Source organism: Zootoca vivipara, chromosome 10 (assembly GCF_965207765.1).
Source record: "Zootoca vivipara chromosome 10, rZooViv2.hap1.1, whole genome shotgun sequence".
Classification (NCBI taxonomy): Eukaryota; Metazoa; Chordata; class Lepidosauria; order Squamata; family Lacertidae; genus Zootoca; species Zootoca vivipara.
Genome location: NC_142593.1, coordinates 61,102,476 through 61,130,348, shown reverse-complemented (window position 1 = coordinate 61,130,348; position 27,873 = coordinate 61,102,476). Strand labels below are relative to the sequence as shown.

Here is a 27,873-nt window from a genome sequence, read left to right as displayed (position 1 = left end):
GGTTAAGGGGTGATATGATAGCCATGTTCAAATATATGAAAGGATGTCATATGGAGGAGGGAGAAAGATTGTTTTCTGCTGCTCCAGAGAAGCGGACACGGAGCAATGGATTCAAACTTCAAGAAAGAAGATTCCACCTAAACATTAGGAAGAACTTCCTGACAGTAAGAGCTGTTCGACAGTAGAATTTGCTGCCAAGAAGTGTGGCCGAGTCTCCTTCTTTGGAGGTCCTTAATCAAGAATGTTTTGATGGTGTTTCCTGCTTGGCAGGGGGTTGGACTGGATGGCCCTTGTGGTCTCTTCCAACTCTATGATTCTATGAACTGCTGCCTTCTGAATGTGGAGGCAGAGCATAGCCATGGTGGTTAGGAGCCCTCGAGAGCCCTCTCCTCCTCTGCGAATTTGTCCGAACCTCTTTTAAAGCCATCGCAGTTGGTGGCCATTACTGCCTCTTGTGGCAGCGAGTTCCACAGTTTAACTCTGCGCCGCACGAACGATGGTAGCCCTCTCCTCCAAGAATTTGTCTCATTCCCTTTTAAAACCATCCAAGCTATTTGGGGTGCCCGTGAGTGTTATGAGCAATGACATTTTTCTAGAAAAAGAGGTGTTTCAACTCTCTTAGAATGGCAATGGCACCCACCTGAGAGGGGCCAGAACTAAGTTCCAGTGAATTCCTCCTGGGGAAAAAAAAAGCTCGGGTTATGAGAGAGGGAGAAAAACTTTTCTCTTTCCATGCCACACATGGTTTTATAAACTTTCATCATGTCACCCTCTTCTTGCCTTTTCTCTAAACTAAAAAGTCCCAAACGCTGAGTATCTCCATCCCCTCGATCATTTCGGTTGCCCTTATCTGAACCTTTCCCAATACTGCAATATCCTCTTTTAGGTGAGGTGACCAGAACACAGTATTCCAAATGCGGTCGCACCATGCGGGTTCGTCAGGTCTCTGTGGTGATCATGCAACCCCATCCCTGGAAGAGGTGAAAAAAGGTAAAGGACCCCTGGATGGTTAAGTCCAGTCAAAGGCGACTATGGGGTTGCGGCGCTCATCTCGCTTTCAGGTCGAGGGACCCGGCGTTTGTCCACATACCGTACAGCTTTCCGGGTCATGTGGCCAGCAGGACTAAACTGCTTCTGGCGCAATGGGACACCATGACAGAAAGCAGAGCGCACGGAAACACCATTTACCTTCCCGCCACAGCAGTACCTATTTATCTACTTGCACTGGCGTGCTTTTGAACTGCTAGGTTGGCAGGAGCTGGGACAGAGCAATGGGAGTTCGCCCCGTCGTGGGGATTCGAACCGCCGACCTTCCGATTGGCAAGCCCAAGAGGCTCCGTGGTACAGTAGTTTCACTAAGTCCCAGAGCAATGGGACTGGGATACAGGCAAATTAGGAGACTGGCTGCAAAACCTCTATTTTTTCCCCAACACAGAGAGGGCAGGGGACACAGGCTATTTTTTAAAAATTGTATTTATTTAATCAAATTTATCTACTGCTTGGTTTGTAAAAAGAAAACCCTCAAAGTGGTTTACAAAAAGAATAGAAAGATAAAATCATTAGTAAAAACAAGACATGCAAACATTTGAAACCAGTAATAAACTAAAAACACACCACCACACTAAAAGGTTGATTTCTTACTGATGCATAACGGGCATTGTGTGGCACTCATGCCAGTTCTAGGAGGCATATTTGCCACAGTGGTACCTATTTATCTACTTGCACTTTGATGTGCTTTCGTACTGTTAGGCTGGCAGAAGCTGGGACAGAGTAACAGGACCTCACCCTGTTGTGGGGATTCGAACCGCCGACCTTCCGATCAGCAAGCCCAAGAGGCTCAGTGGTTTAGACCACAGCGCCACCCACATCCCAGAAGAGAACAGACTGCCAGGTGCCTCTGGCCGAGAACACGAGAAACCATTGTTAAAAAGAGCTGCATTGCCTGCCCACCTGCTACCGAGCCAGGTTCAAGGTTCTTGTATTTATAATTTATAATACCCTGAGCAACTTAGGTCCAGAGTTCCTCAGGGATTGTCTGAAACTTTCTACCGCAGCTTGGTCCTTTCCGCTTGTGGTTCTCAACTGAGAAACTTCTGTTCTACTTGTGTACAAGCAAGGAAGGAGTTGCAGAGCCAGGAATCAGCTACCAAACACTTTAACGCATGGATATTCAATGAAGCTGAACCTTGGAAGATTCAGGGCAGAGAAAAGAAAGTCCTTCTTCATGCAGTGCATACTTAAACTGTGGAACTCCCTGCCACAGGAGGCAGGGAGGGCCCACCAACTCAGATGGTTTTGAAAGAGGAAGAGACATATTCATGGAGGAGGGGAGAGCTATCAATGGCTGCTGGCATGGGAGCCAACTCCTACGGGCTGAGGTCCCTTCAGCCCCCCCAAAATGTTTGAGGGGGCCACCCCCCCCAAAAAACGTTGATGGGTGTTGCTATTCAAATGGTGCATGTGCCGTGTCTTGTGATTGACAGTGCAGGGTGGGGTTTACTTGTCCCACACCCACAATATTTTATTCAAGTTATTCAAAATTTATTCAATATTTTATTCCAGCTGATCCAGCAGAATCTTCTTAGGCCCTTATGGTGGGGACAGGACCTGGGACATTTTGTATGCCAAACAGGTGTCCTGCCACCGAGCTGCCTTTGCTCTCCCAGTCAGATTACGCCGACTCCCATTCAACTTATGGGGAGCTGAGTCAGAGTGCGACACGACCAAGCAACCAAAATGCATCTAGGACAGAGGTGACCATTGACTAGACACTTCCTAGCATCCTAGCCCCCCCCTCCCAAAGCCACTTTTAATCAAAAGATGCTGGAGAGCTACTTTGCGTAGGGGCAGGGACCATCGCAGTGCCATGCCGTTAATCATGCACCGGGGGCGGGAGAGTGTTAGATGAAAATCCTGCCAATTAAATTAATTGCCCTGAGAGCGCCTCACCTGATTAGCGCCATGCATCTTTAATTGCAAGGCAACCGTCAGGAGTCCTGCTGCTGTTCTGAAGACCCTTCTGTGAGCTGGTGCTGAGAGTCTTCGGATGGTGCTCGCCTGCCTCCCATCCCCCTTTGGGAAGAGCCGCAGATGAATCCTACCAGCAGGATTCCCACTCAGGGCCTTGTTCTCCACACCCCCTGCCCCTCACCACCCTCTGCCTCGGGCTCAAAAGCAGCAGTTAGGGGAGTGTCCCCTTGAGGGAGAGACACACACACACAGAGAGAGAGAGGGGGGGGGGCTTAGCAGAAGAAGAAACATCAGCTCAAAGCCTGAAAGGGTGTATCCACACTTCTCTTTGTCCCACTGCCTTCGCCCAGGAAAAAACACTCTTTAGTGCTTCATCGGAGAGAACAGCAATTTGGGTTTTCTCCAGATTGACGTTTGTTTCATTTAGCACTAAAGAGTGGCTCTTCCATGGGAGATGAGATGGGCATGGGTCAAACAGAAAACCGCCTTGACTCTTGCTTTCTACTTACAGGACCAGTGGAAGTGGGGAAGAGCCCAAAGACATTGCAGCTGAAAACACAATGCAGGAGCAGCCGATGGGGAGGGACCCTCTGGTGTATTAGGAACTCTCTAATGCAGTGATGGCGAACCTATGACATGCGTGTCAGACGTGACACACAGAGCCCTCACTGCTGGCACGAGCCCCATCAGCCCATTTGCGCTGTTGTTGTCCCCCCCCATTTGTTCTCCCGCTCCTCCTACAGCTCGTTTCCGCTAGAGCTTGTCTCTGCTACAGCTTGTCTCCGCTGTTAAAACCCGGATCCTTTTTGTTGTTGTTGTTGCTGGTAGCCAGAGATTGGTTTTTTAACCCTTTCTGTGCTGTTTTTTTTCTGGCGCTTTGGCAGACTATGATTGGGTGTAACAGCGTTCATTTTTTAACCCGTTCTATGCTGGGTTTTTTTGGCGCTTTGGCAGACTATGTCGGTGCTGTGTGTTAGTTCCAGCGAAGGTATTATTTGTCATTTATTTCTGTTCTCTTCCCCCCCCCCAAAAAAAGCTCAACAGCTCTGGGCACTTTGTGATAAATAGGGGTTTTTTGGTTTGGTTTGGTTAAATAATTAGTTTTTGGTTTATTAAATACAGTTATATATTACAATTCCCCTTCATGGATCAATGCCTTGTCGTGGCGAAGGGGCTTGAATAACTCAGAGAAGCTATGAGCTATGCCATGCAGGGCCACCCAAGATGGACAGGTCATAGTGGAGAGTTTTGACTAAACGTGATCCACCTGGAGAAGGAACTGGCAAGCCACTCCAGTATCCCTGCCAAGAAAACTCCATGGACAAAGACAACAGGCATATAAAAGTTATGACGCTGGAAGATGAGCCCCTCAGGTCGGAAGGTGTCCAACATGCTACTGAGGAAGAGCAGAGGACAAGTACAAGTAGATTCAGAGCTGATGAAGCGGCTGGGCCAAAGCCGAAAGGACACTCAGTTGCGGATATGCCTGGAAGCGAAAGGAAAGTCCGATGCTGTAAAGAAAAATATTGCATAGGAACCTGGAATGTAAGAACCATGAGTGGAGGTAAGCTGGATGTGGTCAAAAATGAGATGACAAGAATAAATATCGACATCCTGGGCATCAGTGAACTAAAATGGAAGGGAATGGGCGAATTCAGTTCGGGTGACTATCATATCTACTACTGTGGGCAAGAATCCTGTAGCAGAAATGGAGTGGCCCTCATAGTCAACAAAAGAGTGGCAAAAGCTGTAATGGGATGCAATCTCAAAAATGACAGAATGATCTCGATACGAATCCAAGGCAGACCTTTTAACATCACAGTAATCCAAGTTTATGCACCAACTACCGGTGCTGAAGAAAGTGAAATTGACCAATTCTATGAAGACCTACAACAACTTCTAGAAATGACACCAAAGAAGGATGTTCTTCTCATTACAGGGGATTGGAATGCTAAAGTAGGGAATCAAGAGATAAAAGGAACAACTGGCAAGTTTGGCCTGGGAGTTCAAAATGAAGCAGGGCAAAGGCTAATAGAGTTCTGTCAAGAGAACAAGCTGGTCATCACAAACACTCTCTTCCAACAACACAAGAGACGACTCTACACATGGATATCACCAAATGGGCAGCATCGAAATCAGATTGATTATATTCTCTGCAGCCAAAGATGGAGAAGCTCTATACAGTCAGCAAAAACAAGACCTGGAGCTGACTGTAACTCAGATCATCAGCTTCTTATAGCAAAATTCCAGCTTAAACTGAAGAAAGTAGGAAAAACCACTGGGCCAGTAAGATACAATCTGAATCAAATCCCTTATGAATACACAGTGGAAGTGAGGAACAGGTTTAAGGATTTAGATTTGGTGGACAGAGTGCCTGAAGAACTATGGATGGAGGCTCGTAACATTATACAGGAGGCAGCAATGAAAACCATCCCAAGGAAAAGGAAATGCAAGAAAGCAAAATGGCTGTCCAACGAGGCCTTACAAATAGCGGAGGAGAGGAGGCAAGCAAAATGCAAGGGAGATAGGGAAAGATACAGGAAACTGAATGCAGATTTCCAAAAAACAGCAAGGAGAGACAAGAGGTTCTTCTTAAATGAGCAATGCAAAGAAATAGAGGAAAACAATAGAATGGGGAAAACCAGAGATCTGTTCAAGAAAATTGGAGATATGAAAGGAACATTTCGTACAAAGATTACCATAATCAAGGACAAAAGTGGTAAGGACCTAACAGAAGCAGAAGACATCAAGAAGAGGTGGCAAGAATACACAGAGGAATTATACCAGAAAGATATGGAGGTCTCATACACCCCAGGTAGTGTGGTTGCTGACCTTGAGCCAGACATCTTGGAGAGTGAAGTCAAATGGGCCTTAGAAAGCATTGCTAATAACAAGGCCAGTGGAAGTGATGATATTCCAGCTGAACTGTTTAAAATTTTAAAAGATGATGCTGTTAAGGTGCTACACCCAATATGCCAGCAAGTTTGGAAAACTCAGCAATGGCCAGAGGATTGGAGAAGATCAGTCTACATCCCCAATTCCAAAGAAGGGCAGTGCCAAAGAATGCTCCAACTACCGCACAATTGCGCTCATTTCACACGCTAGCAAGGTTATGCTTAAAATTCTACAAGGCAGGCTTAGGCAGTATGTGGACCGAGAACTCCCAGAAGTACAAGCTGGATTTCGAAAGGGCAGAGGAACCAGAGACCAAATAGCAAACATGCGCTGGATTATGGAGAAAGCTAGAGAGTTCCAGAAAAACGTCTACTTCTGCTTCATTGACTATGCAAAAGCCTTTGACTGTGTCGACCACAGCAAACTATGGCAAGTTCTTAAAGAAATGGGAGTGCCTGATCACCTCATCTGTCTCCTGAGAAATCTCTATGTGGGACAAGAAGCTACAGTTAGAACTGGATATGGAACAACTGATTGGTTCAAAATTGGGAAAGGAGTACGACAAGGTTGTATATTGTCTCCCTGCTTATTTAACTTATATGCAGAATTCATCATGCGAAAGGCTGGACTAGATGAATCCCAAGCCGGAATTAAGATTGCCGGAAGAAATATCAACAACCTCAGATATGCAGATGACACAACCTTGATGGCAGAAAGCGAGGAGGAATTAAAGAACCTTTTAATGAGGGTGAAAGAGGAGAGCGCAAAATATGGTCTGAAGCTCAACATCAAAAAAACCAAGATCATGGCCACTGGTCCCATCACCTCCTGGCAAATAGAAGGGGAAGAAATGGAGGCAGTGAGAGATTTTACTTTCTTGGGCTCCTTGATCACTGCAGATGGTGACAGCAGTCACGAAATTAAAAGACGCCTGCTTCTTGGGAGAAAAGCAATGACAAACCTAGACAGCATCTTAAAAAGCAGAGACATCACTTTGCCGACAAAGGTCCGTATAGTTAAAGCTATGGTTTTCCCAGTAGTGATGTATGGAAGTGAGAGCTGGACCATAAAGAAGGCTGATCGCCGAAGAATTGATGCTTTTGAATTATGGTGTTGGAGGAGACTCTTGAGAGTCCCATGGACTGCTAGAAGATCAAACCTATCCATTCTTAAGAAAATCAGCCCTGAGTGCTCCCTGGAAGGACAGATCGTGAAGCTGAGGCTCCAATACTTTAGCCACCTCATGAGAAGAGAAGAATCCTTGGAAAAGACCCTGATGTTGGGAAAGATTGAGGGCACTAGGAGAAGGGGACGACAGAGGACGAGATGGTTGGACAGTGTTCTCGAAGCTACGAACATGAGTTTGACCAAACTGCGGGAGGCAGTGCAAGACAGGAGTGCCTGGCGTGCTATGGTCCATGGGGTCACGAAGAGTCGGACACGACTAAACGACTAAACAACAACAATATATTACAATTATACATTTTTGTTATTTAAACTATAAATATCACAAAATTATGGTTTTTTTCTCAAAGTGACACACCACCCAAGTTATGCTCGTTTTTTTGGCGAATTTTGACACACCAAGCTCAAAAGGTTGCTCATCACTGCTCTAATAATATCCGGAGAGAGTTCTTCCTATCTATTTTCTCCACATTGTGGAATACTGAGTCCAGTTCTGGGCGCCACAATTTAAGAAGGGTGTCGACAAGCTGGAAGGTGTGCAGAGGAGGGTGACCTAGATGAGCAAGGGTCTGGAAACCAAGCCTGATGAGGAGCAGTTGAAGGAGCTGGGTATGTTTAGCAGGGAAAAGAGGAGATATGAGAGTTGTCTTTCTTGGAGGTTCTGGGTCCCTTCCAACTCTACAATTCTATGCACTGGGTGGACATGGGCAGCAGGACGAGACCCTTGCTCTATGCACTTGCTGCCTAGCAACTGTATAGGATGCAGATCAGTTACTGAAATAGATAAATACTATCCGAGGCTAAAGCTTGATCCCTCCTCCTGGCACCAATTCCAGAGGGCTGCGTACTTGTGAATGTACGGATAAGTTGCAGCTTTGTGCCTCCAGCTCCTTCCCTATTTCTCTATCTTCCCCACTGTCTTTGCTCTCTTCTTTAGTCTCATTTCATGCACTCCAATTCTTATGCACACTGGAGGTTTGCAATGTAGATCTGATCAGTCTCAAATGGTTCCATGCTAACTTCTACTGTTGATATGCATTTGTGCTTGTCCTTGGGAACCTAGCCATTCATCTTCCTCTAGCACTGGTTAGTCTGCCCAGCAAAGGAAAGTAAAAAAAAGAGAGCCAAACTAAAGGATCGCAACTAACACAAAGTATTATGCAGATTCTGCACAATGATTCAAGAGCCCATCTGTGGCCATAGGAGAAAAGAAGGCTGAGGAGCGTGGCATGGGAGATTTCATTTCCTCCAGGATTTGCACCCCTAAGCAAACACTCCATTGCCCATCCCTTGTGTGGCATCGCATAAAACATAAGTAACATGACAATGAGAGGGTGCAAAAATCCCCCAGTAATAATTGTAGAGGAAACAAGAGAAACCTTTCACTCTTTCTTTTCCCCTCATTGCTTCCTCCCCAACTAGAATCTGGATTTCAGGGCACAGACATGGTTTTGTTTGCACATGTTACTCAATATATGCTAGAGGAACAACAACAACAACAACAACAACAACAACAACAACAACAACAGAAGATTTGCAATTCCCTCTTCCAGTGAACTTTCAAAAAATAGCTTCCGCAATGCTGACTGCCGCTGTATTTATGTGAACACTTGCCATGATTGTTGATTTAATAATAATAATATAGTGGTACCTCCGGTTGCAGACGGGATCCGTCCAGCCGGAGGTTTCTGCAACTGGAGCTGCGCATGCGCGTGGTGTGCAGAGCGCTTCTGCGCATGCGTGAGCAGCGAAACCCAGAAGTATATTTCCGGGTATGCCACTTTTGCAACCCGAAGTTTACATTACCTAAGGGTAACATAAGCCGAGGTTCCACTGTAATAATAATAATAATACAACAACAACAACAACAACAATAATAATAATAATAATAATACAATAATAATAATACCTCACCCATCTGGCTGGGTTTCCCCAGTTCCTTGTGCTATTGATTTGTTACTTGCTTTTTTTAAAACACTGCTGTCATTTTATTTGCCACCCTGAGCATATTCTTTCAGTGAAAGGGAGGATGGAAACGCCAAAAAGGATGAAAAAAGGATGAATAAAACCCAAGGGCACATTTTCATAAGCACAAAGCGCAAAGGGAGGAACAAGAGGACGAAGTTCCCGGCGCCATGTACTCACTTCCTACTTTGAGGTTGACCCGGTACTTGAGATGCCACGAGGAGCCCTCGTAGCAGGAGTACTGTCCGCTGTGGGAGAGGTCCACGTTCCGGAGGACGAGGCGGGAGCCGTTGAGATGGGATGCATCCAGGTCGGTACTGTTGGCCGTCCAGGTGACTGCGGCATCCCTGTCTACAGACCCACACTGTAGCGTCACGTCGGTCCCCAACTGCGCGTAGTGAATGTGGGACTCTGGGATTCAAAGAAGAGAAGACGCTCATTCATACCTGCCACATTGCCTTTCCCACCTAACACCCGCTCCACAGTTGTAAGAAATCAGAGTGTTTGAGGACCGGGACATTCGCAGGGAAACCAAAATGCTCGTTTACAAAGCTATTGTACTACCAACCTTACTATATGCTTGTGAAACATGGACCACTTATAAACGCCATCTCCAACTCCTCTAAAGATTCCATCAACAGTGTCTCCGAAATTTTTTACACACCACTTGGGAAGACAGGCGAACCAATGCCAGTGTACTGGAAGAAGCAAAAATCACCAGTGTTGAAGCAATGATTCTTCAACATCAACTCCCTTGGACTGGTCATGTTGTGTGGGTGCCTGATTATCATTTTCCAAAGCAACTACTCTATTCCAAACTTAAAAATGGAAAGCGTAATGCTGGTGGTCAACAAAAGAGGTTCAAACACCAACAATTGGGAAACACTGGCCTTTGAGCGCTCCAGTTGGAGAACAGCCTTTACCAAAGGTGTCATGGGCTTTGAAGACACTCAAACTCAAGATGCAAGGGAGAAATGTGGTAAGAGGAAGGCACGCTTGGCCAACTCTCACCTGGAAACCAATGTCCCCACTGTGGAAGGATGTGTGGATCCAAAATTGGCCTCCACGGTCACTTAGGGACTCACTGTTAAAACTGTGTTTATGGAAAACAATCTTACTCGGCTATGAGGGGTCTCCAAAGAAGAAGGTGCCACCTAACACCTGCTCCATGTCTGTAAGAAATCAAGCTTTTGGTGTGGCAGCACCTACCCTTTGGAACTCCCTGCCACTTGATATCAGGCAGGTGCCTTCACTGTACTGTTTTCGGCACCCGCTAGAAACACTTTTATTTGGACAAGCCTACCCGGATGTTTAGATGGCAGGTTTGAAATGTTTTTAACCTATTGCTACTTTAACTTTTCAAAAGTCTTAAATTCTTGCTGCTAATTTTCCTTATTGATAATGTTATTGTTTTACGAAATAAAAACGTACAAATAAATTTCCAGCCAAGGGAATAAATTCAAAATAGAGAAACCTCAGGGCATACAAAGCCCCTCCCACTTAATTTCTGTGCGTTTTTTGTGCTCAATGATCTTGGGTAATTCACAACATCTTTGTGGAGCATCTTGCTTTAGGAATAGTGAGCATGAAGGCGGCACATGTCACCTGCAGATCACTTGTCAGGAGCGAGCCAGAGGTATATTATGCCATGCAAGTTGGAATAGCAAAAACGCTATCAGCGCAAAAGTTTCAAGCCTAATGAGTGCAGCAACTCATTTCTGATAGGTCATCTTCCCCCACGAAGCAGTTGCTAGACTGAAGGTCCCTGCCTCCCCACAGCTGCCCAAGTCCCCTCCTCTCCAGGGCTTTCTCCAAGCAATTTGAAGCTGTGCCCGCAGCCAACCTCTCCTCCTCCCTTTTCATGCCTCTTCTGGTTCTGGGAGACAAGCAGGAGCAGAGACACCCGTGACCCATCTCTGTCTTTTGGGCTTTCTCATCCCATTCTGATTCTGACTCTGGACTTCTCTCTGCCACAGACTCTCCCAGCTCACAAAGGCCTGTTGCCTCTTCACCTTCCAACACCTACTCTTCCCAGTCTTCTCCCTCTTCTCCCTCTGACCACTCATTGTCATCCCACCCCAAATCCCTGCGCTCTGAGTCTTCTTCCCTTGGGAGTTCACCAGCTTGTAGCCCCCCTCCAATTCCCCAGTGTCCAACCAGTCAATGACATCACTGAACCGCCAACCCCATTCTGAAATCACCGGTTGCATACCCTCCAACATTCCTCCAGTGAATATTGAGATGTCCTTTTCAACAACGACAACAATTTTATTTTTTATACCTTGCCCATCTAACTGTGCTTGCGCCAGTCACTCTTGGCAGCTTCCAACATATATAAAATCATAATAAAACATTAAACATTAAGAAACTTCCCTATAAAGGTCTGCTTTCAGATGTCTTCTAAAGGTTGTATAGTTACTAAACGACTTGGGTTACACGACTTCATACTCTCCAACATTTCTCCGATGAAAATAGGGACGTCCTAAGGAAAAGTGGGATATTCTGGGATCAAATCAGAATCTGGGACAGCTTCTGTAAATCTGGGTCCGTCCCTGGAAAATAGGGACACTTGGAGGGTCTGTTGTTGGACTGCAGAAGAGTTTGCACATCTCGCCACGGATCATTATCCCGGAATGGTGGCTCAAATAACAAGATACTTGGACCAAAGGTGTGTTTTGTCACCAGCGGAGAAACAGCATCCACATCAGAAATCAGACCCGCCGGGTTGACTGTGTGGGGATCTCTAAAAGAAACCTCTTCTGACAGCCCCAACTTTTTCAATTGCTCATGACCGACGCTGACCTGCTCCCCCAGAGGCGCACATGACAGCTTTTGCTCCTCGGTACAGAAGGCCACACACTGCAGCACAGGTCAACAACAAGCATGCAAATCTTGCAGGTGCCACAAGACTTGTTGTGTCTGCAGTGAAAGAGAGGGAAAGCGTCCATTCAGAGGGATCATCGGTCGAGTTGAAAAAACAGTAAGGGAAATATTTACCACCTTGGAAACACAACACCCGAGCCGGCCTGAAAGCCAGGGCGCCCCAGCGGAGACTCGGCTGACCCCATCGCCTCACTCTGCGCATACTAGTTCTGCTGTCATGAGTTCTTTCCTACGAGATGATGAAACGTCCTCTGTGGTGCTGCAGGAACGGCGGGGCGAATAGATGCACAAACTACCATGCGCTCCGAAGGACAATAAATCCCCATTAAACCTCCATCGGTGCTGATGGAGAACATTAGCTAAATGAGCACCCTGGGCAGCTGAGCGGCTTCCTTTGCTTGAGCTGCCGGCCAGCCAGGAAAGATCAACTTTCCCGCTCTGACAAGAGGGGCAGGGGAAGTTCAAAGATGCAATGGATCATTTTTTTTTGTCTTAAGAACATAAGCAGAGCTCGCTGGATCAGGCCAACGGCCCATCTAGTCCAGCGTCGTGTCTTCACAGTGGCAACCAGGTGCCCCCAAGGGAAACCCGCAAGCAGGATTTGAGCAGAAAAAACTCTCTCCTCGCCGGCAGTTTCCTGCAACTGGGATTCAGAAGCATCACCGCCTCCGACTGTGGAGGCAGAAGGACAACTCTGCTTCATGTGCCTCCTCCTCCAGAGGTCTGGAGGGCAGCAACATGAGAACGGTCCTTCTCTGTGGTGGCTCCTTGTTTCTGGAATGCTCTCCCCAAGGAGGCTCACCTGGCGCCTTTATTTTACGGTATATTTTTAGGTGCCAGGAAAAAACATTCCTCTTCAACCAGGCCTTGGGCTGATTAACATTCTACAGCCTTTTAAATGTGTCTCTAGGAAGGGGGAGTTATTTTGCTGTTTTGTGTTAACTTATTTAATTGTTTTTATCCTGTATTTTATAACGACCATAGAATCATAGAGTTGGAAGAGACCACAAGGGCCATCCAGTCCAACCTCCTGCCGAGCAGGAAACACCATCAAAGCATTCTTGACAAATGCCTGTCAAACCTCTGCTTAAAGACCTCCAAAGAAGGAGACTCCACCACACTCCTTGGCAGCAAATTCCACTGCCGAGCAGCTCTCACTGTCAGGAAGTTCTTCCTAATGTTTAGGTGGAATCTTCTTTCTTGTAGTTTGAATCCATTGCTCTGGGTCTGCTTCTCTGGAGCAGCAGAAAACAACCATGAGATCTTATGATGAAGAGTGGTAGTATAATATAATAATAATAATAATAATAATAATAATAATAATAATAATAATAATGGTTGCCATTATGGCTAGTATCCATCAATCACCCTTGGGGCGACATAACTGAACTGAGTTTTTCCTCCCAGAGGAAGGGGCAGCCAAACATTCTCATTCCCTACCTGACTATAAACAGTGGTTCCCAAGCAAGTCGCAAAAGCCACTGGAAAGAGCTGCCTTATACCAAGTCAGACTACCCGTCAGTTTAGCTCAGTGTCACCTGTGCTGACTGGATGCGGCCCTCCAGCTTTCAGACAGGGGTCTCATTCCCAGCCCTTCTGAGAGAGCAACCTTCTGCATGCAAAGTGGATGTTCTAATCTAACTGATCTACGGTTTTCCGTTTAAGCCACAGAAAAAGGGGAGGACGCCTCATACAGAGTCCGACCATTGGTTCAGTTAACTGAGTATGGCCAGCAACACCTGGTGGTGGGCCTCTGGGGCTCTCAGGTGGGGGCATCCTCAGCCCTATTGGGCATTTAACCTGGGGCCTCCTGGATGCAAAGGAGATGTTCTGCCCACCTGTGTCTGGGAACTGTGGCACCGGTGCGCCGCATGGTGCAAATTCTTTCTCCCAGGGCAGCTCTGCACATTCCTGATTTTGTGGCTAAAAGTGACACTCACAAAGCCAGGATTCCTGGGAACACATACATTTAAGCACTTTTTTGTTTTAAAGGCTGCTTGGATATGCAAGCAAAGCAATCATTGGACTTTAAAAAACCACCTAAAACCTGGTCATTTCAATTGGGGTTCTGGACGGTCTACTTCGGGATAGAGCAGATGAGCCGCTGTCTCCCTTGCAACCCAACAAGCGCCCGGTCCTATGAAACTGCACAGATGTCTGGGTATGTAGATTATCACCTCTGAATAACCCCTTCTCTGTGTGCTTTTGGGGACTCGCAACCAAATTCCTCCACACTGGCGAGGCGTGACCTCTCTCTCGACAAAAGCTGTGTTGACTCTGCCCTGATTTCTGCGTGTTTATCTGCACAACTAATAAATCTGTATCCTTTGCTGGAGCTGCTGCCAATTTGCGGTTCTTTGCTCCAGCTGGAGAACCTCAATGCCTTTCCACTCCAGAGGAGCTCTGAAGAGACAGGAGATGGGAGGAAAGGGCCGGGCTGCAACAGAAGGGGAGAACTGGCGCAAACAGGCACAGGCTTTTTTGAATTGCCCTGCAGCTCAACCTGAACTCAGTCCCTCCTGCTAGAGGACCTTGGAAACTGCAGGGCCTCAACCGCACCTTCACAGAGATAAAGGGGGAAATGCAGGAGAGTGGGGCTGGATCCCTTCCGCACCTGCCAATTATTGCAATGTGCTCCATAGAATCATAGAATTGTAGCGTTGGGCGGGACCCTAAGGGTCATCCAGTCCAACCCCCTGCAATGTAGGAATCTCAACTAAAGCATGCACCTATTTCACCAGCATCAACACTCAAATTTAGCATGTATTTTGAAAGTTCGCCAAATCACCAGAGGGCAGAAGGAAGACACGATGGTTTGCACCCATTTTTTAGATTTTAGGCAACTAACGGGGGGGGGGGGGGGGAGACACAACTCTGATGATCAAGGACCTTATTTCGATGCAGAAGGTTCTGAGTTCAAATCCCTTGCATTTCCAGTTAAATATGGAATAATCCTCTTTTAAAGCGGTCTAGGTTGGTGGCCATCCCTGCCTCCTGTGGCAGGGAGTTCCACAGTTTAACTTTGCAATGCATTAAGAAGGGTCTTCTTTTATCCATGTGTTAGGAGAGAGGCAGCAAAACTTTTCTCTGTCCACTTAATGCCGTTCATTACATTCACACGCAAATTTCTTGCCTTAATTTATGACCCCAAAACTGCTGTTCCTAAGTGCCCGCGTTGTGGACGAGCAGGAGGGTGCTAAAGGTACGAGTGCAAGGACTCGCCAGATAATCTGCACGCTGCCTAATTAGATCTCGCTGGCATGTTTCTGCTGCTGCATGCATAATGGATGCTGTATTTACAGAGTCACAGGTGTGCAAAGAGATTGACAGGCAGATGAAAAGCACAGGCTCCAAACCCTGTGGCTTACAAAACGAACAAGATGTGAGGATGCCAAGGGAAATAAGCCCCGTCCCCTCTGGGCATGGGCTGGAAATCCCCTCTAGGGAGGCCAAGGAAAGTACAGGAACAGAGTGTTGCACGTCCCCTTAATCTCCAAGTGGTGAGAGACCACGGGGACTCCTGGCGCTTGCGTGGGTTCAATTTCCTTGGAATGAAGACAGTCTTCAGAATATGTGGTTTTATTCAGTCTGAAGGGTCCCATCTTTTAGTTGAAGCTCTTGCAACCTGACTCATCTTTTGGGGGGATGCTGATGAGGGCATTTAAGCGGCCAGCTAAGGTCACAAAAAAGCTTATCGGACTAGTTTGGCAATGGAAACCTCCGTTAGATTTTAACTCTTGCAAGACGCCAAGATTAGGAAGGGACTCAGGCTCACACCAGCCCCCCTGAAGGCCTAGCGGAATAGGAAGAAAAGCTTATCCTGAGACAGACCATGGAAGACCATCTAGCTCAGTATTGACCATGCTGAACGGCAGCTGCTCTCCAGGACTTCAGGTGATGCTACCCCCCCCCCCCCCCGGGAGACCTTCTGGCCGCACAGTTACAACTGCTCTGCCACTGAGCCATGCCCTTTTACGAGACGAAGCAGCGTCTGGGGTCAAGAACCGTCAACCACTGCCCCAAGGCAGCTTTCCCCAAACCCCCAATCCCTTGGCAGCTCAAGAAGGGCTCTGCTTCTTGAGCCAGATACTTCTGGGAAGCCTCCAAGAGGGGAGCAAAGGCAACAAGGCTGTGTCCACCCCCAAGCCAGAATCTGGTATTCAGAGGTAGACTGCCTCACATCCTGCACACCACGGTTTTCCTCCTCTGTCTTATCCTCTCTTCAAGCTGCCAGCAACAGCCATCTCCTTGTCTTGCAGCTATCAAGTCTGAGTTGCGTGAAGCAAGACTCTTTCCCGTACAGAAAAGCATCTGTCATGGATGTCTAGTTGACATTCCTGCACTGCAGGGGGTTGGACTAGATGACCCTTGGGGTGTCCTAGCAACTCTACGTTTTTTAGATTCATGCGTGGAGGCCAGCTCTGGTTATGCAGTGCTGAAAGACACTCTTCACATGCTCTTTTGCCATTTCCAACCAGCTCGTGATTGGCTCAAGGTGAGACCAGGAGTGCCTGCCCCTCATTCTCTCCTCCCATGGGGTTATAAGGTAGTTAAAAACCAAGTCCTGGTCAGGCAGCCCTCTTGTGAAATCTACAGTTGCCTAATGGGGAGAGTGGGGAATGTGATGATCGATCCATCTTCGATTCCAGTATCCAGGTGGCAGATCCAGTCACTCCTAGCAACAACATCCCAGGGCGTTGCTAGCATGGGGACCATGTGCAACCTGCAAATTTCAAGCCCCAAGGACCTCCCTTGGCAGCCCTCCCTGCCCGGGAGAGGGCTGGCAGCTGGATGTTGGGGACAGCAAGGCAGCCATGGCATAACCAAAAGGAACAAACACGGCAGGTACTGATGCAAATGTTGTTGTTGTTTAGTCGTTTAGTCGTGTCCGACTCTTCGTGACCCCATGGACCAGAGCACGCCAGGCACTCCTGTCTTCTACTGCCTCCCGCAATTTAGTCAAACTTATGTTCGTAGCTTCGAGAACACTGTCCAACCATCTCGTCCTCTGTCGTCCCCTTCTCCTTGTGCCCTCTATCCTTCCCAACATCAGGGTCTTTTCCAGGGAGTCTTCTCTTCTCATGAGGTGGCCAAAGTATTGGAGCCTCAGCTTCACGATCTGTCCTTCCAGTGAGCACTCAGGGCTGATCTCCTTCAGAATGGATAGGTTTGATAGATAGATGGATAGGTTTGATCCTTAAGAATGGATAGGTTTGATGCAAATAATCACCCCAAATATCTCAGCAGGCCCTGCAGACTGAGAAGGTCCAAGTCGAGACTGCAGATGCAGAAAATAATCGGGTGTGCTCCTTGGCCGCACCCTTCCTTTGGAAACTCCAGGATCAAACACGTTACGGGTTGCTGCTTATCTGAAAATACCCCCAGCTCTCTTCCGGAGCCCATTGTGAAAAAGGCTTGCAGTTTTCTATGTAGCTGATCATTTTTCTTGCAGTGATAAAAAAGAAAAACAAAAAGGAGATAATGGTGGGTAAAACACACGCATGCACGCACGCACGCACGCAACCTAACATGACAAGAGACCGTGGCAGACATCTCCCAAGGCAAGGTTTTCTTTGATCAGGCATTCCTCTGCTCCCGTCTGCTGTGATATCCTTTGTCACTTCTCTTGTGCTGTTCCTGCAGGAGATGAAAGGCTTATGACTCGACTCACTTCTAAAGGCTGATCAGGCAGAATTTGCAGATTCCACAACCGCAGACTTTTAACTGGCAGGTGTCCTTGGCGGCGACTGTCGCCTGCATTCGACACGGGCCCAGCAGCTATTGTGAACAGAGTGAGAAGGGAGGGGGGGAGAGAATAAGGCACACCCACCTACACCCTGGGAGTCCCCCACGCCTCTGTGACCCAGAATGTCCCTGCTCTGAATTAGAATTCAGACTGGCACTGTTCCAGATTATGATTGCCAAAAGGTTCAGGTAGGTAGCCATGTTGGTCTGACACAGTTGAAATAATTTTCTTTTCTTTTTTTAAATGTCCAGTAGCACCTTAAAAGGGAAAGGTAAAGGGACCCCTGACCATTAGGTCCAGTCGTGACCGACTCTGGGGTTACGCGCTCATCTTGCATTATTGGCCAAGGGAGCCGGCGTACAGCTTCCGGGTCATGTGGCCAGCATGACAAAGCCACGTCTGGTGAACCAGAGCAGCACACGGAAACGCCGTTTACCTTCCCACCTATTTATTTACTTGCACTTTGACGTGCTTTCAAAGTGCTAGGTTGGCAGGAGCTGGGACTGAGCAACAGGAGCTCACCCCGTCGCAGGGATTCGAACCGCCGACCTTCTGATCAGCAAGCCCTAGGCTCAGTGGTTTAACCACAGCGCCACCTGGGTCCCTAGAGATCAACTAAGTTTGTTCTGGATATAAGCTTTTGTGTGCCTCAGCTTCACGATCTGTCCTTCCAGTGAGCATTCAGGGCTGATTTCCTTCAGAATGGATAGGTTTGATCTTCTTGCAGTCCATGGGACTCTCAAGAGTCTCCTCCAGCACCATAATTCAAAAGCATCAATTCTTGCTCCAATTAGAATTGTCAAAGCAATATTTTGAATTTGTGGAAATTCAACCTGATGAAATGTGGCAACCCTAAAGGAATGTCTTGCATTCATTTATCAAAAAATCATAGAATTGTAGAGCTGGAAGGGACCCCAAGGGTCATCTAGCCCAACCCTCTGCAATGCAGGAATTTCAGCTTGTCAGTTCATTTTTTTTTTACTTCCGTGTCCATTATTTAGCATCACAAACCACCCTTTGAGGAAGAAGGCTGAGCCTTGTGGAGACAGTAACTGTTGCTGTGGCCTTGATTTAAAAGGACACCTTTCTTCTTTGATGGGGAAACAGGTGTGATGAAATGGTGTCAATGAAGCTAGAGCTACGAGCCATTCCAGGTTTAATTTGTTCATTAATGAAGAATAGTGGTGAGCAAAGCCTCCGTTTGTTTGCCGAAATCTCCGGAGTCAGCAGCCCTGCTCTCCTGACAGGGGAAAATAATTAGCAAGGAACTTTAATTAAGAGATAACAGATGAGTGCTAACGGACTTCCACTTAATCACTGCAAGACAGCCGGCAGCTCGATTTCTATTTACCTCCGTGGCCGTGCCAGTGGTTGTCTTCCCTTGGAAGAAGGCTGGGCATGAGTTTCAAGGGGAGGGGGACACAGGGCAGGTCCTCTAATGACCTTGCATGTTTCTCAGCCTCCAGGGAGGGAGAGAAGCCCCCCCCCCTAAAGTGGCATTTCTCCTACAGACGCCACTGAGGATGCAAGAGAACCACTGTACATGCGACAGGCTAAGAACCGACCATATAAAATTATGCTGCCGGCACCTGTCCGTCTTGAGAGACAATTGAATGTGTCTCTGTGCATGAAGTCAAACGGCTGGAGAATCCCAGAGCCTGTTGCGGCTGCAAAGGTTTGCAACTGCTGCCTCCTGTGTTGTTTTTGCAGCACCAGCAGCAGCCGAGTGACCTCTTTGGGGCGCAAGCCAAGGCAGTGATTGGCACCAGCTTGCATAGCTACCAAGTTCTCCCTTTTTTAAGGGAAATTCCCTTATGCTGAATAGGCTTCCTCGCGAGAAAAGGGAAAACTTGTCAGCTATGCCAGCTTGGCTGCAGGAGTTGCTGGAAAGAGGGGAATAATAATAGTAATAGTAATAGTAATAGTAATAATAATAATAATAATAATATTTTATACCCGCCCATCTGGCTGGGTTACCTTAGCCACTCTGGGTGGCTTCCAACAAAATATTAAAATAGAATAATTCATCAAATATTAAAAGCTTCCCTAAACAGGGCTGCCTTCAGATGTCTTCTAAAAGTCTGGTAGATGTTTTTTCTCTTTGACATCTGATGGGAGGGCGTTCCACAGGGCAGACGTCACTACTGAGAAGGCCCTCTGCCTGGTTCCCTGTAACTTTGCTTCTTGCAGTGAGGGAACCGCCAGAAGGCCCTCGGCGCTGGAGGTCAGTGTCCGGGCTGAACGATGGGGGTGGAGACGCTCCTTCAGGTATACTGGGCTGAGGCTGTTTAGGGCTTTAAAGGTCAGCACCAACACTTTGAATTATGCTCGGAAACATACTGGGAGCCAATGTAGGTCTTTTAGGATCAGTGTTTCGTGGTCTCGGTGGTCGCTCCCAGTCACCAGTCTAGCTGCCGCATTCTGGGTTAGTTGTAGTTTCCGGGTCACCTTCAAAGGTAGCCCCACATAGAGCGCATTGCAGTAGTCCAAGCGAGAGATAACTAGAGCATGTACCACTCTGGCGAGACAGTCCGCAGGCAGATGGAGCTGGTAGACAGCCGCCCTGGACACAGAATGGACCTGCGCCTCCATGGACAGCTGTGAGTCCAAACTGACTCCCAGGCTGTGCACCTGGTCCTTCAGGGGCACAGTGACCCCGTTCAGGAACAGGGAGTCCCCCACACCCACCTGCCCCCTGTCCCCCCAAAACAAGGCATGATCCAACCATTTTAGGATTTGTGTCAGGCCAGGAGACTGATCTGGGAGACCAGGGTTCAAATCCTGCCACTTGCCCATGAAGCTCACTAGGCGACCTTGGGTCAGTAGCTGCCTCTCAGCCAAGCCCACCTCACAGGGTTATTGTGGGGATTAAATAAGGAGGAGAAACAAGCACATCACCCTGAGTTCAATCAATCAATCAATCTGACCCTTGAAACTAGGTAGACCATGCTAGGAAAGCCAATTTTCTCCTCCCTCCAGTAATGACAGCTCAGTCGGCAGAGCACGAGACTCTGAATCTCGGGGTTCTAGGTTTGAGGGGGGGTTGGTCTAGATGATGATGATGATGATGATGATGATGATAATAATAATAATAATAATAATAATAATAATTTGTATTTATACCCCACCCTCCCCAGCCAAGGCCAGGCTCAGGGTGGCTAACACTAGATATAAAGCAACTGATTAAAATACAACTTAAGAACAAGACTAAATACATTAAAATTAAAAATGCAGCCTCATACTGAAGGAAAGGGGGAAATGGGGGAGGGGATCAGGTTGGCTCCAGGCCAAATGCCAGGCAGAACAGCTCTGTCTTACAGACCCTGCGGAAAGAAATCAGGTGTCGCAGGGCCCTGGTGTCAGAGCATTCCACCAGGTCGGAGCCAATGTTGAGAAGGCCCTGGTTCTAGTTGAGGTTCTAGTTCTAGATGACCCTTGGGTCCCTTCCAACCCTGCAGCTCTAGGATTTCACATAACCTTATTTCTTAAACTGGATGGGTAGATAAATGGCAAATAGATTTGCTGAGCAAAGGTCTTATTCATTTCATTTCCCTGCTCTGGTAAGGAAGTGAAACTGAATAGAGCCTGCAGCAAGGTTTCCCCCTTCCCCACGCAGCTTAATCCTGCCCTAGAGTGCTTTACATACCTTATAAACCTTCTTAACAGGCCTCCGAGGTAGGCCAAGGCAAGCACACCCATATATTACAGATGCAAATGAAGTGAAAGGTAAAACCAACCACCACCAGCAAAGGCGGAGAAGGAAGAGAAAGCAAGTGGAAAAATCAAAATAATGCAAATTGTGGGGCTGAGACAAAACAGGCACTTCCTCCCCTTGCATCCCTAGGACAGAGGAGGGCAGCGGGGGAGGGGTCTCTGATAGAAATCCAAGCCCACATCTCTTACCAGATGTTTCCAGTGTAGACACTGGGGGCCAGATGTGCATTAAATCAACTCCAGCCCATCACTGAACCGTGCTAAAATTTTAATGTGGACAAGCCCTCAGTGGCACAATCTACGGGAAGAAATCCGTTACGGAGGAAATATTGCAGACAATTCCAACACGATGGATTTTACATCAGGAAGAGGGGCAGCTGCAAGGGGATGTAAAAGTAGCGGGGAGAAAAAGCAAGCCTCAGGTGAGATAAAATGTGCCTTTGCGGGGCCACTTTTAGATGTTTATTTCTTTGGTGGAGGCACAGATTGCTTCTAGGATGGCCAGAGGCCATCAGGAAAGAAGCCCAGTTCTGAGTTGCTAAGACATCCAGTGCTTCAAACAAAGAGAGATTGTGAAGAGCTCCAAAAGGATCTCTCCAAACGGCGTGAATGAGAAGTAAAATGGCAAAAACAGTTCATTGGAAACCAGCTTAAGTGATGAATGTCTGGGCGAAAAAAGCCTCTTAACTTTACACAGAAGCTCAGGGGGGTCTGAACTGGCAGCAGCAGACCAGGAATGAAACCTTGCGGTCTTGGTGGGCAGCTTGGTGAAGGGGGTGCAATGACTTCCCTGGGGGGAAAGGTTTCAGCCTTTGCCAATGCAATTCTGGGCTGCATCAATAGGAGTATAGCATCTAGATCAAGGGAAGTAATAGTACCACTGTATTCTGCTCTGGTCAGACCTCACCTGGAGTACTGTGTCCAGTTCTGGGCACCACAGTTCAAGAAGGATACTGACAAGCTGGAACGTGTCCAAAAGAGGGCAACCAAAATGGTCAAAGGCCTGGAAACGATGCCTTATGAGGAACGGCTTAGGGAGCTGGGTATGTTTAGCCTGGAGAAGAGAAGGTTAAGGGGTGATATGATAGCCATGTTCAAATATATCAAAGGATGTCATATAGAGGAGGGAGAAAGGTTGTTTTCTGCTGCTCCAGAGAAGCGGACACGGAGCAATGGATTCAAACTACAAGAAAGAAGATTCCACCTAAACATTAGGAAGAACTTCCTGACAGTAAGAGCTGCTCGACAGTGGAATTTGCTGCCAAGAAGTGTGGTGGAGTCTCCTTCTTTGGAGGTCTTTAAGCAGAGGCTTGACAGGCATATGTCAAGAATGCTTTGATGGCGTTTCCTGCTTGGCCGGGGGTTGGACTGGATGGCCCTTGTGGTCTCTTCCAACTCTATGATTCTATGACTTTTTAGTTTGAGAGAAAAGGCGAGTTAGAGGAGACACAACAGGCGCTTATAAAATGCAGAAAGTGCACAGAGAAAAGTTCTCTTTCTCGTTCTCTGTCATGACATTAAAGATCAGCAGTGTGGAAGCAAAGATTCTTCAACATCAACTTCGTTGGACTGGTCATGTTGTGCGGATGCCTGAATATCGTCTTCCAAAGCAAGATTCTTTAGCTGCGATTCCTGCCGTACCACTTGAGAGTTAATGAATAGAACCTTGATGTGGTTTACAAAAAGGATTAAACAATAAAATTAGCAACTGTATTTTAAGACTTTGGAAAAGTTAAAATAGCAGTAGACTAAAAATATTAAAACTTGCATTAGCATTCTAAACGTCTAGGTTGGCTTGTCTAAACAAAAGTGTCTTCAGAGGGGCTGGAAAGAGTTCAGTGACTGTGCCTGCCTGATCTCCATTGGCAGGGAGTTCCAGAGGTGCAAAATAACCAAGTTCTTACAGTATATGCCACCTGTAATAGGTCCAGTTGTGGCGATTGAAACAGACTGGTGGACATATGAGGGGTACGCAATCTCACAGGTCAACTGGTCCCCAGTTGTTAAAGGCTTTGGATAGTTTAGGTGGCAAAGTGTGAGAGTCTTAACCTCAGGGTCATGGGTTTTAGTCCCACGTTGTGCAAAAAAATCCTGCACTGCAGGTAGTTGGACTAGATGACCCTCGTGGTCCCTTCCAACTCCAGGATTCTATGAGTCTATGATTCTACTACTATTGAGACCACTACAGTGTGAGTAGCAGTCTGTTTCAGCAACCACTCGTGTTTCCAGTGCCAGTCTCGGAATATCTGAAACACTGAGGAGGAGAGATCACTGCTACCGGTAAGCATGTGCAGAGTGCCTTGCCTTCCTTACCGCGTAACCACAGCTCCCTCCTACGGCTGAGATTAGGATGGAAGGCTTCCTGGCTCAGGTTGGGGTGGGTGCACAAACATCCCAGCAGCCTCGGGCTCTGACGTTATCCTTGGCAAGCAATTCAGCAGCGGTTGGTAGGCAACCAGGGGAGTCTCGGAGAGTGCGAAAGATGCCATCGAGTTAAGGAGGTGCAGGGCCAAAAGGCCCTCCTTGCAGATCAGGCCGTTGCCAAGTGTGCAAAGGGAGCCGGGGGTGGGCAGGCCAACCAGGGGAGTCCCTTTGCACACTTGGCAACGGCCTGATCTGCAAGGAGGGGCTTTTGGCCCTGCACCTCCTTAACTCGATGGCATCTTTCGCACTCTCCGAGACTCCCCTGGTTGGCCTGCCCACCCCCGGCTCCCTTTGTACACACACACACACACACACACACACACACACAGAGAGAGAGAGAGAGAGAGAGAGAGAGAGAGAGAGAGAGAGAGAGAGAGAGAGAGAGAGAGAGAGAGAGAGTTGTTCTCGGCGCGGAGAACTCTTATGAAACTCCCCTCCTAATTGGTGCCGCCGTTCTGCTGCCAGCCAGGCGTGTGGGGGCGGCTCTTGAGCATCTTATCTCTTGTGACAACAGCATATTTATCTGGTCGCCCAATTGTCCCTTCCTGTCAAGGAGATCCCCCGCAAATGTTGCATTAACTTTCACGGAACATGCCCATGCCTTTTCCAGATGAATTGCTAAAGGGGACGAGGAGGTGCTGTTGTCTCCCTCCGAGGCTTGGAAAGGGGAGGGTGTTGCTCACAAACTCCAGGCTTCATTGGAAGGACTTGGGGAGCCGGGGGGGGGGGGAGGGATCCTGTCTCCTCTCCAGGATCTGCATCCAGCCCAGGGCATTTCAGGAGGCAGGGACAGCCACCAAATTAAAAGGTAAAGGGACCCCTGTCCATTTGGTCCAGTTGTGGACGACTCTGGGGTTGCAGCGCTTATCTCACTTTACTGGCCGAGGGAGCCGGCGTACAGCTTCCGGGTCATGTGGCCAGCATGACTAAGCCGCTTCTGGCGAAACCAGAGCAGCGCACGGAAATGCCATTTACCATTTCACCAGAGTGGTACCTATTTATCTACTTGCACTTTGACGTGCTTTCGAACTGCTAGGTTGGCAGGAGCTGGGACCAAGCAATGGGAGCTCACACCATCGTGGGGATTCGAACCGCCAACCTTCTGATCAGCAAGCCCTAGGCTCTGTGGTTTAACCCACAGCGCCACCCGTGTCCCAACTTGGATGGCTTTAAAGGGGGATCAGGCCAACTCAGGGAGGATTAGGGCTGCAATTCACGAGGACCACCCATGGCCACCAAGAGACACAGCATCTATCCGTGGTTTTGTTTTTTCCCCAAGACACCTAACCTTTCCTCCAAGGAGACGGCATACACGGTTCCCCTCCTCGTTGGCAGGCGAGGCTGAAAGGCAGAGCAACTGGCCCAAGGTATCACCCAGTGAGCTTGATGGCGAAGTTGGGAATTCGAACCCTGCTCCCTCGGGTCCTAGTCTGGCACTCTAACCACTACACGCACTGTCACTCTGTGCCAGTTTGAAGACCAGCTCGTGGGCATCTGCTTGGCCTCTGGCCTGGCCCAGGAGGCCTCTTCTAACGTCCCTGTGGCTGAAGGGGTGCACGTTGGACCAGCTGGGCCCCCTCTCCTTCCAACCCAGCAATCGCCCCCTTTCTCCACTCTGTCTCCTTCTTCCCTTCCCTCTCCTACGTCCCATTGCAGGAAGGTTGGGGCAGAGCCTGCCTGCCTTTGATGCTGTGCAGGACATCCAGGCTCTGGGCGGAGGCAGCTGCCTCGCACCCCCGTCCTCCAGAGCCCTGTTTCGGGGAGGCCGGGAGCCCCTTTCCCCTTCCCAGCCAAGGGAAGCCGTAAACCACAGGAACGTCAAGCCGACCAGAGCCGCCTCTCCCCTTTGCCTTTCTTCACAAACACCTCCCGGTTCCTCGGGACGCCGTCCCCGGAGAGGCTGGGCTTTTGGACGTGTTGACGGGACCCCGGCGTCCAATTATTCCTCGGCTGCGAGTGAAGGACGGCGCTCGGAGGGGTCTGGTTTCCAGTAGGAAATGGCCGTGAAACCGACCCCAGGATTTCCTAATCCGTCCATTTCGGGGAGCGGCTGTGTGCGAGGGGACCCCCTCCAGGAACGGCTCTGTCTTTGCGGCTCAGACCTGGCTCCTTAAACGCAAGGCCAGGAGAGGCAGGAGGAGCCAGGTGCTGCACTGGTTAAGTGTCCCAAGCTAGCGCCCGAGAGACTGCGGGTTCAAATCCTGCCTCTGCCCCGGGGCTGTGATTGCCTCGCCTCAAAAAGGATACTGTAGATTTGAAAATGGTTCAGAAAAGGGGAGCCCCAATGATCACTGGGATGCAACAACTCCCTAACAAAGAAAAGTTGCAGCGTTTGGGACTTTTCAGTTTAAAGAAAAGGCAAGGAAGAGGAGACATGATAGAAGTTTATAGAAATTATGCATGGCACAGAGAAAACCGGCAAAGTTTTAAGCAGGACTAGGATAGCTCAGTTGGTAGAGCATGAGAAGGGACAAGCTGGGCTCTTCTGCATATGCGGATGTTACTCAGCTCTACCTCTCTTTTAAATCAGAACCAGTGAAGGCGGTGAAGGTCCTGTGTGAGTGCCTGGAGGCGGTTGGAGGATGGATGGCGGCTAACAAATTGAGGTTGAATCCTGACAAGACAGAAGTACTGTTTGTGGGGGACAGGAGGCGGGCAGGTGTGGAGGATTCCCTGATTCTGAATGGGGTAACTGTGCCCCTGAAGGACCAGGTGCGCAGCCTGGGAGTCATTTTGGACTCACAGCTGTCCATGGAGGAGCAGGTCAATTCTGTGTCCAGGGCAGCTGTCTATCAGCTCCACCTGGTACGCAGGCTGAGACCCTACCTGCCTGCAGACTGTCTCGCCAGAGTGGTACATGCTCTAGTTATCTCTCGCTTGGACTACTGCAATGCGCTCTACGTGGGCTACCTTTGAAGGTGACCTGGAAACTGCAATTAATCCAGAATACAGCAGCTAGACTGTGGATTGGGAGTGGCCGCCAGGCCCATATAACACCGTCCTGAGAGATCTGCATTGGCTCCCTGTACATTTCCGAGCACAATTCAAAGTGTTGAGTTGACCTTTAAAGCCCTAAACGGCCTCGGTCCAGTATACCTGAAGGAGCGTCTCCACCCCAACCGTTCTGCCCGGACATTGAGGGCCAGCACCTAGGGCCTTCTGGTAGTTCCCTCACTGCGAGAAGTGAAGTTACAGGGAACCAGACAGAGGGCCTTCTTGGTAGTGATGCCCGCCTTGTGGAACACCCTCCCATCAGATGTCAAGGAAATAAGCAGCTATCCTATTTTTAAAATACATCTGAAGGCAGCCCTGTTTAGGGAAGCTTTTAATATTTAATGCTGTATTGTTTTTCATACTCTATTCGGAGTCGCACAGAGTGGCTGGGGAAACTCAGCCAGATGGGTGGGGTACAAATAACAAATTTTTATTGTTTATTATTATTATTATTATTATTATTATTATTATTATTATTATTAGTTAATACACTTTGTCATTAGCCATATACCTAGATATTTGACTTTTTAAAAACATTTCCAATCTGCAATATCCTTTTTGGAGGTGAGGCCTTGTGTATGGGCTCCCGATCTGCTTGGCCCCGTGGGAAAGAAGATCCTGGGCTGGTTGGGCCATTGGGGTGATCCAGCTTGCTAGGTATTGTGCTGGGAAGGCATCTAGAGGGCTTAGCTGTGCTCTAGCAGATCATTTCCCCCCTCTGAAACCCCAAGCCTCTCCAGAAGCCTTGTTTCATTGCCAAGCCTCTCTCTAAAGAGCCTTTTCAGCTCAGCTCAATGCTGCCGCGCAGGTGGGTGACTGGGGTAGCATTGCTCCAGGGGCAACAGAAAACCCTTTCTGAAAACCCATTGTGGGAGATGTGGGTTGGTGGGGAATGGAGCTCTTCAGCTGGGAAATTAAAATGGGAAAGTGTTGCAAAAAGGATGATGTTTCTGCTGCAGGAGAATGTTGGCCTTGCTGGTGCTTTATACATTTTTCAAAAGAGCTACCTGAGCCGTCGCTTTTCCACACAATGCCTGACATGCTGGCAGTACAAAAGAAAGGCACTTTTTGCCTTTGCCACTATATGGAATCATAGA

At 48.2% G+C, this 27,873-nt stretch overlaps 1 protein-coding gene across 6 annotated transcripts in view; it reads right to left on the bottom strand.

Moving 5' to 3' along the window:
• The window catches only part of CNTFR (ciliary neurotrophic factor receptor), a 385,394-nt gene that overhangs the window by 116,555 nt on the left and 240,966 nt on the right, over positions 1 to 27,873 (bottom strand). For all 6 annotated transcript variants that reach the window (XM_060280404.2, XM_035100658.3, XM_088653079.1 and 3 more), the window contains one exon: positions 9,196 to 9,426. In XM_060280404.2, the coding sequence (XP_060136387.2) occupies positions 9,196 to 9,426 (231 nt within the window). The remainder of the gene's footprint in view (positions 1 to 9,195; positions 9,427 to 27,873) is intronic.